The sequence below is a fragment of the Etheostoma cragini genome, chromosome 23, assembly GCF_013103735.1.
Source record: "Etheostoma cragini isolate CJK2018 chromosome 23, CSU_Ecrag_1.0, whole genome shotgun sequence".
Taxonomy (NCBI): Eukaryota; Metazoa; Chordata; class Actinopteri; order Perciformes; family Percidae; genus Etheostoma; species Etheostoma cragini.
Window position 1 is genome coordinate 3,705,298 of NC_048429.1, and position 10,653 is coordinate 3,715,950.

Sequence of the window (10,653 nt, forward strand, 5' to 3'; positions counted from 1 at the left end):
AAGTAAGTAATCTTCTAATCAGTGTGTTAATTGTTTGTAAGGCTGGGCAATATGGCCAAAATCAGGTCATTTCATATCTTAAAAATGATATATGTATCACCATATAGCATGCTTTCTGGTAATTCAAAAAATAAACAAGTCTAAAGAAATTACCACAGCGTAAGGCCTGTTCTAATCAAACTGTCGGAATTAAATACTTGACACATTTCATTTCAATTGTTTAGGAACTTTAGTGCCAAATGAACATAGCAGCGGCTGGTTTTTCGTGTATATAATAACCCAAAAGGTCTCAACCATGAAAGATGCCTCAAACTGTTTCCTGGAGCCCTGGTACAAAACTATAAAGATAATTAATGTACACTAACAGAGTTAAAATAATTGATCATCAAAACTGTTGCCAATTATTTGTTTGATTTCCTGTCGCTGGACTCTCAATCGTCATCGCTGTTATTTAAAAAGAAGGGAGCAAAAACGACATTCAAGATAATTTATTTCAAAAAGCCACGTAAGCGAAAACAATATATTGGCCATCACTATATACACGCCTCAAAGATCATCAATCTGCTTCATAGAACATGTGAATCAACACAGTAAAGCAATAAGGAGGAAAAAGAACCGACTTACAAATTGGTTAAAAAAAAGAAAGCGCAATCGAAGAAGAAGTGTTTTGAAGTGATGATACCAGCTCACAACATATCCTGATAGATATACCGTGTGTGTGTGTGTTTGTGTGTGTATATTTATATACACACACACACACACACACACACACAGTAGAGAAATGATGAAAACAACCTGCATGAAATACAAAGATTTCTACTCAAATTCTATTCTCACTTCATTAGCGAATGATGGTTCAACTTTCACGTTGTGACTGAGCGAGTGTTCCCAAAGAGACTTTTTATGGAGGAAAGCTAACCCACACTCCTCACATACGTAGCTCTTTGGCTTCCCGGCGTGAGTCCGTCTGTGTTTCTTCATGTGATAGGACAGCCTGAAGCCTTTATCACATATGTCACATTTGAATGGCTTTTCTCCTGTGTGGATGCGCATGTGCGACTTCAGATATCCCGACTGAATGAAGGCTTTCCCGCACACTTCGCACTTGTACGGGCGCTCCCCGGTGTGATAGCGGTTGTGGAGCCGGAGCTCGTTGGCGGTCAGGAAGGTCTTGCCGCACACCGTGCACTGGTGTGGCCTCTCGCCTGTGTGGATGAGCTCGTGCCTCTTCAGGGACGTCTCCTTCATGAACTGCTTCCCGCAGCTGTTGCAGGGATACCTGACGCCGATGTGGATTTGTTCCACGTGGTTGGTCAGCTGCAGCCTCGTGCGGTAGGCCATGTCGCACTGCGTGCAGGCCCAGGGTTTGTCCTCGGAGTGGGTTCCCATGTGCACCGTGAGCTCCGAGGCCGAGCGGTAACACTTCCCACACTGCCAGCACAGGAAGGGTTTCTCCCCGGTGTGCTTCCTCTGATGAACCGTCAGACAGTTGGAGGACCGGAACTTCTCTGGACACATGCTACAAATGTAAGGGAACTCTCCTTTGTGGATTCTCTGGTGGATGGCGAGGTAGGAGAGCTGGATGAAGGTTTTGTCACATTGTGCACAAGGATACGGCCCGGTGAACTCGTGCTGCTTCTCGTAGTGTTCCCTCAAGCGCCGCAGCAAAGTAAAAGTCTTATCGCACATTGTGCACTGCATCGGCCTGTGCATGAGCTTGTGTCTCTCAAAGGCGGGCTCGTTGGCGAGTATCTTGCCGCACTCTTTGCAGTAGAGCGGATCGTGAATCCTCTGGTGCACTTTGAGCATCGTCATGCTCTTAAACTCTTTCCCGCAGTTGTCGCATTTCATGACATCACTCACTTCCACCTTGCAAACGTTTTCCTGGTGCTCCTTCAACGCGGACGGGTATTCAAAGTGTTTGCCGCAGTTGGAACACCACACGGGTATTTTCAGGGTTGGTTGTGGGTCAGTGGTGGTGACTTCGCTTTGGCTGGGCCCAGCTCTCGGCTCTTTTTTCCACAAGAATCGGGCAATTTTCTTATGACAAATGGCATAAATCTGGTGTCTTTTCAGCCCGTGCATGTGTTTGAAACGCTTCTTGCAGTGGACGCAGTAATAAGGGCGGTCCTCTGTGTGACACTGTATGTGCCTGTTCAGTGTCTTGACACTGTCAAACGCCCGAGAACAGACAGGACACACTTTAGGTGATTTTTTCTTGACTTTTTGCACAGGCAAAGGAGACTCCTCAGAAGTGCCCACAGGTGCATCCAGGTGTAGTAATTTTTTATCAAGGTTACCTGTATCAGCTTCAGCCAAAATCTGTTCCACTGTCTTGCTCTGCTCCTCTCTGATTCCCTCGTGGCCGTGAATGATCTGATGCTTCTTCAGCGTGTCCTTGTACTTGAAGCCCTTCTCACAAGTGAGGCAAATAAAAGGACGCTCTTCCGTGTGAGATCGTAAATGCTTCGCGATGTCTGCCGTGCAAGGCAGGACTCTGCTGCAGATGGGACACACTTTGCCCTCTGTGGACGCCTCGGATGGCGGCTGTGGATTGGAGCGCTGCGTCTCTCTCTTCTTCGGCCTTTTCAGCTCTCTGCTCTTACAAATCTCCTGCTGGTGTCTCTTTAAGACATAAGGATTCTTAAATTTCTTCTCACAGAAACAACAGTTATAGGGGCGGTCCTCTGAGTGGGACCTCATGTGCCGCTCCATGTCTACTCGACGGCCAAAATACTTCCCACACAGAGTGCAGTTTTTGTTTTCCGACACCTCCGAAGTGCTGGGATCTCCTGCGTCCTCCTCTTTAGCGTTGTTAAAGATCTCATCCTTCTCATGAACGCGCATGTTGTGCCGGTTCATGTCGTAATGGTCTCTGAATCGTTTGTCACAGTTGGCGCACTTGTACTTGAATTCCCGTATGGCAGAATGAGTTTCCTGGTGTCGTCTCATGGCTGCAGCCCGCAGGAAAATCTTATTGCACACAGGACATGTCTTATTATTGGGATACTTCCTTCTTTGCCTCTTAGCGGTCGTTGAGTCCTTTTCTTTTACAGCTTTTCGATTTACCTGGAGCCTTTTGCTTTGTTTCAGTGGTTGAAAAGCTGCTGGCTTCAGAGCGTCACTGACATCCTCAGTTTCATTCTCATTTACTTCATCTTCTTCTTCTTCTTCATCCTCATCATCAGGACCCACCAAACTTGACGGTTGTTCTATCTGTATGTAGTCCAACAGTGTCACAGTTTCACCCTCCACCTGGACAGTCATACAACCTTGCATATGCTCTGATGAAGGCTGTAAGTGTATTTGGTCTGCATCGATGACGACCTTTTCCAGCTGAGGGAGGGAGAGCGAGGAGAGGATGCAATTCCCAAAGGAAGAAGGAATGGTCTGCGTTTCATCTGTGGGGGAAATAAGAACCCCATCAGTTTTATGATCAGTTGCTTTAAACAAAACAATCAGATAAGAAAAAGCGTGATTTATTCTCAAGAACCCACAGTTTAATCTTACATCCCTCTGCCATCCATACAGAGTGGCACTAAAACTGAAGTTGTTTAAACTCATCAATGAAATAAATTGAATGAATTAATAGAAGAATTTAGTTAGATACTGGTCTCACTTTTAAACAGAATAACCTGTGCAGAAACTAATGGGTTCATAATATCGGTAAACAACATGTTTTTGTGAGTATAATATAATAATGTATGTATGTATGTATGTATGTATGTATGTATGTATGTATGTATGTATGTATGTATGCTACCAGTCAAACGTTTGGGGTCACTTAAAGATTTCCATACCACTCTATTATAGACAGAATACCAGCTGATCTGAGTAGGGGGGCTATCTTTAATGCAATATCTACATTTATCATTATAAGCAACCATTCATCCAATGTTCCAAAGGCACATTCTGTTCACTAATCTGATATCATTTTTAAAAAAGTGAGGAAACATTGGAGAACCCTTTTGCAATTATGTAATCACATAATGTAATCTTAAAACGGTTGCCCTGGTTAAAGAAACAATGCAACTGATCTCAGCTGGTATTCAGTCTACAATGGAGTGCAAAGGACATTTTTAAGTGATCCTAAACATTTGACCGGTAGTATATGTATGTATATATTAGTTATAACTGACTGAATTGAATGAAGGTTATAATACTGCACATGCAGCCTAGATGGACACATACTCACCAGATAAATCAAAATGGCCTAGTGTTGTGTGGTAGAGGAGCACAGTTTTCAGGTGCTGTGGGTCAGGAACAGAGTGCACACACTCCTCCAGGGCAGATGGGACAGCACTAAGCATGGATGCAGTCTAGGGAAGATTAGCAAGAAGAAAATGTAAATACAGACTGAGCTTAAGACACACGCTCAACTGTCTTACTTGTATGTTTAAAGTTGGGCTACTCAGAAATGTGTGTAATTTTGTCTGTAGGTTCTCAGGTTTTGAACACAGGGCAAACATACATGGATATAAGAGAGTTTAAGCAGAAAAACATGCTGATGGGTAATTCTGAGCTTCAAACAAACAACAAATACTGATAGTGAAAGGTAATATCAATAGATTTTGAGAATGTAAACAGGAAGTATAAAAGTCAGTGAGATTTCATGAGTTACACTGTGGGCTACAACTTGAGCCCTATTGAATTGCCTTTGTAAACAACTTGGCACCATTAAAAGAAGGCCTAATTATCTATTAGCAGCTCATGTTCGCTATGTACCAATGGATGTGCAGACAACTATCACTGAAATACGTTGATACCCTAGAAAACTGTGAAATGTGATGCTTCAGGGCAAGTTCTGCAGTTATAAGGATCATCTTCCTTCTAAGATTTTTTAAGCGTATGTACGGCATTTATTTGCAACGAATATCAAAGATCATGATATCCTCTGGAAGTGCACACCGGATCCCAAAAACAAGAGCTGACTGGTAAGAAGTTGTCTACAGTAGTTCCAGTACCTGCTGAATATCTGGTACTGGAAGAAGCTTCTCCAGTCTGGAGAGGAAGTCCAGCATTAGCACCTGCAGAGCGCTCTCATAGTCAGGCCCAAAATCCGTCGGAAAAACATCCTGGAACAAAGTTTACGGTTAAAAGTGCCCCACAACCACTGCATATTATAACGCATATTCGGAGAAGAATAGTATAAAGAAAGTCACCCTATAAAACACAAGTTTAACTTAACACATAAATCCAAAGAAACAAATCACAAACCTGGAAAAACCTCTCCTTCTCTTCAGCGTCTTTTAACAGCAATTCAATTTGATCCACAAAGTTTGATTCTGGAAACTCGACCTCTGCAAAACACGGCTGGAAGAAAAACATGCACAAGCCTAGTTTAAGCAGACGTTTTTCATCAAAGTATTACATTATTCATCATTGGACGACAGCCCTGCTGACCCGCATGTTGCATTTAAAGAGGCTAACCTGTGCTGCCCAAGTGGATATGAGGGTCCTGATCCGCTCCAGGTGCATCTCGATGGTTTCTGGATCTCTTATCTGCTCGGCACGACACATTTCAAGAACCACCTGGAACGAAAGGTTTCCCCTCAGGGTAAATACTCCTGACATTAGCACCTGGAAATGTTATTCACTAACAGCACACACACACACACAAGTCAGAACTGGGAAATCTGAGTGTCTAATAACCCTTCAGACGAGACATACAGCGCTTTGCAGGTGGATGCTGATATTTTCTGCCAAAGAAATATTAAACCCCTTCATCAACTTCACTGTTTGTTGGGCAATAATTTAGCTTTTTATAGTTTAGATGTTGTGAACTGAGTCACAGGGGACTGCTGGAACGCAGACTGCTTGTTTTGACAGCTAAACATCTGCAAAGGGGAAATTAACTGCCGTGGTTGTCTGTTAATGTTTCCTTTTCAAAATCCATCAACTGTCTTCCCAAACACACAATTATAATATCCTCCAGTCTTACCCGCGCTCGGAGCCCCAGGAGGAGTTGAGCTTTCTGATCTGCATTCAAAAGTTCAGGGACAATTTCTGAAACTGTGCTGATGAACTCCTCCACCATCCCATATTCCTGCACGCTGCCCCTCTGGACGGCCTGCCACATCGCCGCGGTAACCAAGCGCAGAGGGGGTATGAAGAGGCGAAGAGACGGCAGCAGAAGAGGTGACTCTAGAAAATAGTTCACAATGTCCAAATCTATTAATTTAAAATCATATTAAAATAAGTTAAGCCTAACATTGTTACTGTTTATAAAATCTTTTACACAAGCTCATTTCATATTTTTGAATGAATTACACACATACCAATAACAAATATGTATAAAATTAACAGCAGACACTATTGTCATTACAGAACACTACTGTATACACAGATGGTCAAATATTAAAATATTGGCATCATAGGAGATGAATCAACTTACTATTGTCAGTGTCAATCTAATTTTAAAAGAGGCCTCTGTTTAAATTAAACCACTTCTACAAGCTTCTTTGTCTGGCAGTGAAACAAGTATAGCCTTATGGGCAGGCTAAACTGTAAAAATAAGACAAATGACTTATGTTAAAGGGCTTTCGTGACTAGATTAATTAATTCATCTAGTGGCACAATGCCAAACACATTTTTTATGATAATACATTGAATATTTTAAGCCCTAGTTCAAGCATCAATAAAGTAAAGTAAACACAGCTAATATTGTAGCTTAATTATACATTGTCTGCAACCCCAAAACAAACCAGTAGTAGTATGCCAAACCTACATGACGTTGCTTTAATGTACCGGTATGTAAATGATTGTGTGTTAAATAAAACACAGATTTATCTATTTAATCTCAATTTAACTTGAAATAATGACTCCGATTTTTCATGATATTTCCAAACAATTCCTAACAATATTTTTAAATTATTATACAAAAACTAAATGAACGTTACCCTGGTCTACGGGTCAGTTACCCCGGGCTCCGGGTCAGTCACCCTGTTACCCCGGCGTGCCACTAAAAATCCAAGTGGAACCTGGTTGCCTTCACGGACTAACAAATTGTGTCGTAATTATGTAACACCACATATGAGTATCCAAGCAAAGTGGTAAATATATATTGTTGCAAACCAGTTGATTTAATGGTAATGTAAATGTGACATTGCTTTTACTTTTGGACATTTTGTGTTTTTCTATTTTAGCTTTTAGCTGTCTAGTATTTTTGTTTTTAGCAACTAGCTAGTTAGCTATGCATTTTAAGTTGAAGCCCACGAAGGCAACGTCTGTCAGCTGACTGTTAGTTCTTAGTTGCTAACTAACGCTAACCTATGCCAACAGTTAGTTGCTTCTAACGTAACGTTAGAGCGTTTCTATCGAGATCAAATATCAGTATGGATTAACTACCCAACAAGCGAAGAACTAGCTTAGCTGAGGCGAAGCTCCATCTGATAACTAACGTTACCCCACACATAAACTCGCTAGCGCTCGGCTGTACACAAAGCCACCGCCATCTCAGAGCGGGGTACGCCATGTTTGAAATCGGGCGCACACATTCCAAAAGAAAACCCGATAGCTCGCGATGGGTGATATATGTTTAAATTATCATTGACTTACCGTTTTCGGCGGTGTATGGGCTCTCCATTTTACCTCGGAAAATATTCAATGAGATAAGCTAATGAGCTCGGGGTTGTTGCGAGTCCACGTCCGCCCGACCCTGCTGTGCAAGTTGGCGGGGAGGAAGGGCGGCTCGATATTCTGTTCGGAGTGCGCAGGCGTAGTGAACGACACACGTTTTACTAGTTTCATTCAGTAGCCACGGTTTATGGCGGGTTCATGTCCACTAATACGACCTGCCAAGACATTTAATATGTTAGCTTTAGTCTAGTAAACAATAGTGTGTATTCTTTTGACCAACTTTAGGGTTGCCTGCAGAGGAAACATGTGGTTCTTCTTCGCTTTGGGAAAATCAGGCTTACATGGAGCTGTTCTGGTGTTTACCGCCGCCCAATGGCTATTTGAGGAAATGAGCCCAAACATTTATTTTTAAAACAAGCATCTTCTGTAGTACATTTAAAAAATGTTTTTCAATATTCCCTATTTCATATAACAGAAAGGTTAAATAAGTAATTTCACTCCATAACCCCCCTGATAAGTTACTTCTTTACCTATTGTAGTGAATAAGTTTTCTGTTTCGTCGATAAAACCAGAGATTATTTTCGGCTGTGATAGACATTATATATCAGCGGCAGAGCTGCAAATAACAATTATTGCAATAAAATACTTTATACTTTTATGACTAGTTGCCATTGTTGCAGTTTAAATTCCTGTTGTTCAACTTATCAAATAATGAAGTAATTGTTCCAGCTCTGATATTTGGTATACTTGTTGTCTTTAGCATAAATTAATCTACTTAGTTACAAAGTTACATCAGGGACAGTTCAGCTTCAGCAAAAGTACATTGAAGTAAAATCAGAAGACTCATCATGCTTTACAGGTTGCTGCAATTAATTCTGGGAAAATTGCCTCCACTTTTCTCAAACATTGCCATGGCATGCACTAATCAGAAAAGGGCAGACTTGATATATTTCTTCATAGTTCATGTAATACGTGGTATTATTGATAATGTCAAGCAATATTTACATCCAAATATTTAGCCATTTTTTTTGTGGTATGAGAAAATAACAAATTTCCTATCTATGTTATTTAATATATATAATGTATTATATTATTATAATGCTATAATAACCTAACTGTAAGCCTATAGCTATGTATCTATTTATATATATATATACCGTGTATATAAAGCACTATTACTGAAGTGGCACAGTCATGGTGGTATATTTCTTAATGAAGGTGTGTTGGTAGGCCAGTTCCTCCGTTGGTGCAGTGTATTTCTGTGAAGACAGAAAAAAAAGGAATCCCCCAAAAAAGGAATCACAGCCAAATTCTCCTCCAGACTTTTTATGACCTTGTATTTTTCTTCATCAGTGTGACTGCAGACAGTCCGCTGGCTTTGGGAGGGAGCTGTCATGACGTTTAGTACCTCGAGTTATTTGCTCGCTAGAAGTAAAAGGATCGATAAAACGTCCTGCTGCCGGGCTCTGGACACATTTGGCCCATTTTTATTCAGGGGATGCTGCAGTGTCCTTGTAATAGCGTTAGTCCAAACCAAGACTGTTGTGTGCGTTTGTATATTGTGTTGCTTTATAATATCCCTAATTTTGCTCCACATAATTTGTTCAGTCTCTCGGGTTATATAATAAGTTTTATAATAAATAAAGCAAAAAATAAAAAAGACCATTCGGTTTAAACTCTGGTCGTTTATTAGCTGTCCACAAAAGCATGTCATGAACAACAGAAATTGTAGCATGAGTGTAACATTCCTTTTTGTAGTTATACTCCACCACATCCCTGCTTCTCACACCATGTATAATTTATATTATATATATTTTGTACAATATACATGTTCTCATCGAAGGAAAAATAAAAGCAAAAGCTCGTCCCCTATTCCTCCCCTGTAGATTTGAAATCTAGTGAATATCCCATGCATGTTTCCACTGCGTCTAGGAGAAATCTTGTTTATTAGCAGGAACAAATACGCAGGCAAATAAATGCTCAGACAAATTAAGGGGAGTGTGTTGTTTGACAACGCTGGTGTACAAAGCACATTCTCAACATTAAACAAGAAGAGCCATGCAAACCGACATTTACTCTACGGATTTGACCCATTATGAATCAAAAGCGCCAGCACAGGGATAAGCTAAAGTTAGTTGTTTGCTAATGGCATCACGTTAGACTAGACTAATAAAAGAACCAGAGATTAAGTCTTTCGGCTTATGCTCTTATTCTAAATATTCAGCTGCTGTTTGATCACAATAAGACTAAGCTCACTGTTAAGATACTAATGCTTTTGAGTGTGTGTGTGTGTGTGTGTGTGTGTCTGTGTGTGTGAGAGTGAGTAACACTGGCACAAGAAGTGCTTGACATCATTATGAACCTTTTTACCTCTGCGGAGACAAAATGGTTTGCATCTTTAAGTTACATTTCCCCTTTAAATAGCACACTTCAGTTCAAATGTGGGCATGTGTGATGATTCAATAAAGTGAATTATTCCAACCAGAGTCTAAATAAATTATCATCTTCATTAAAGCCATCAGGGTAAGATCAACTGACTTAAAGTTAGACTTAGAGTTAAAGACATTTCAAATAAAACACACCATGTGATGTCACATAAACTATAAACCAAAAATAGTAAATTCAGTTTTTTTTCTTCCAGTCACTCATTTGTGTGTTATGTGTCTTTCAATTCCCATTTATACTGTAGCTCTATATCCTGTGGCATATTATTCACTGTACTACTCAGAGTAATACAGTATCTTGGAAATATTGCTTAATTTCAAAACTTTAAAGTATATTTTTATATAACCTTTTTCAATTTTGTAAAACAAAATAGCTGTGAAATGTAAAATAAAATATATAGTGCTATGTGTGTAAGTAAGAAAATAAAGTTGTAGGATAATATCTATATTTAATTTTTTCTGTAACTATTTACAGAACTTAAAACCAACTCTTACATGCCTAGGTGTTTTTCTTAAAATGTGTATGTTTGGCCCACAACAAATATTTAAGTAATTATCAGTGTGCTACAATATTTTAAGATTTGTCTCTTAATGTGAAAGTACAGTCGGATTAATGTATAACCACATCACA

At 40.2% G+C, this 10,653-nt stretch overlaps 1 protein-coding gene across 1 annotated transcript; it reads right to left on the reverse strand.

Moving 5' to 3' along the window:
- Positions 1-473: 473 nt before the first annotated feature.
- LOC117938725 (zinc finger protein 11-like) lies at positions 474-7,895 on the reverse strand. Its single transcript, XM_034863562.1, has 7 exons — positions 7,558-7,895; positions 5,942-6,144; positions 5,431-5,532; positions 5,218-5,313; positions 4,965-5,075; positions 4,196-4,319; positions 474-3,401 (listed from the first exon to the last, which is right to left on the reverse strand). Exons 1-7 carry the CDS (start codon positions 7,583-7,585, stop codon positions 817-819), a joined length of 3,249 nt encoding a protein of 1,082 aa, XP_034719453.1. The 5' UTR covers positions 7,586-7,895; the 3' UTR covers positions 474-816.
- Between the last annotated feature and the right edge of the window lie 2,758 nt (positions 7,896-10,653).

Excerpts from the sequence above, each read along its gene's own strand:
- LOC117938725 (XM_034863562.1), bottom strand. The coding sequence starts at position 7,585 with ATGGAGAGCCCATACACCGCCGAAAACG. Across the intron at positions 6,145-7,557 it reads CCCATACACCGCCGAAAACG|AGTCACCTCTTCTGCTGCCG; the intron begins GTAAGTCAATGA and ends ACTATTTTCTAG. Across the intron at positions 4,320-4,964 it reads CAGTACCAGATATTCAGCAG|ACTGCATCCATGCTTAGTGC; the intron begins GTACTGGAACTA and ends AATCTTCCCTAG.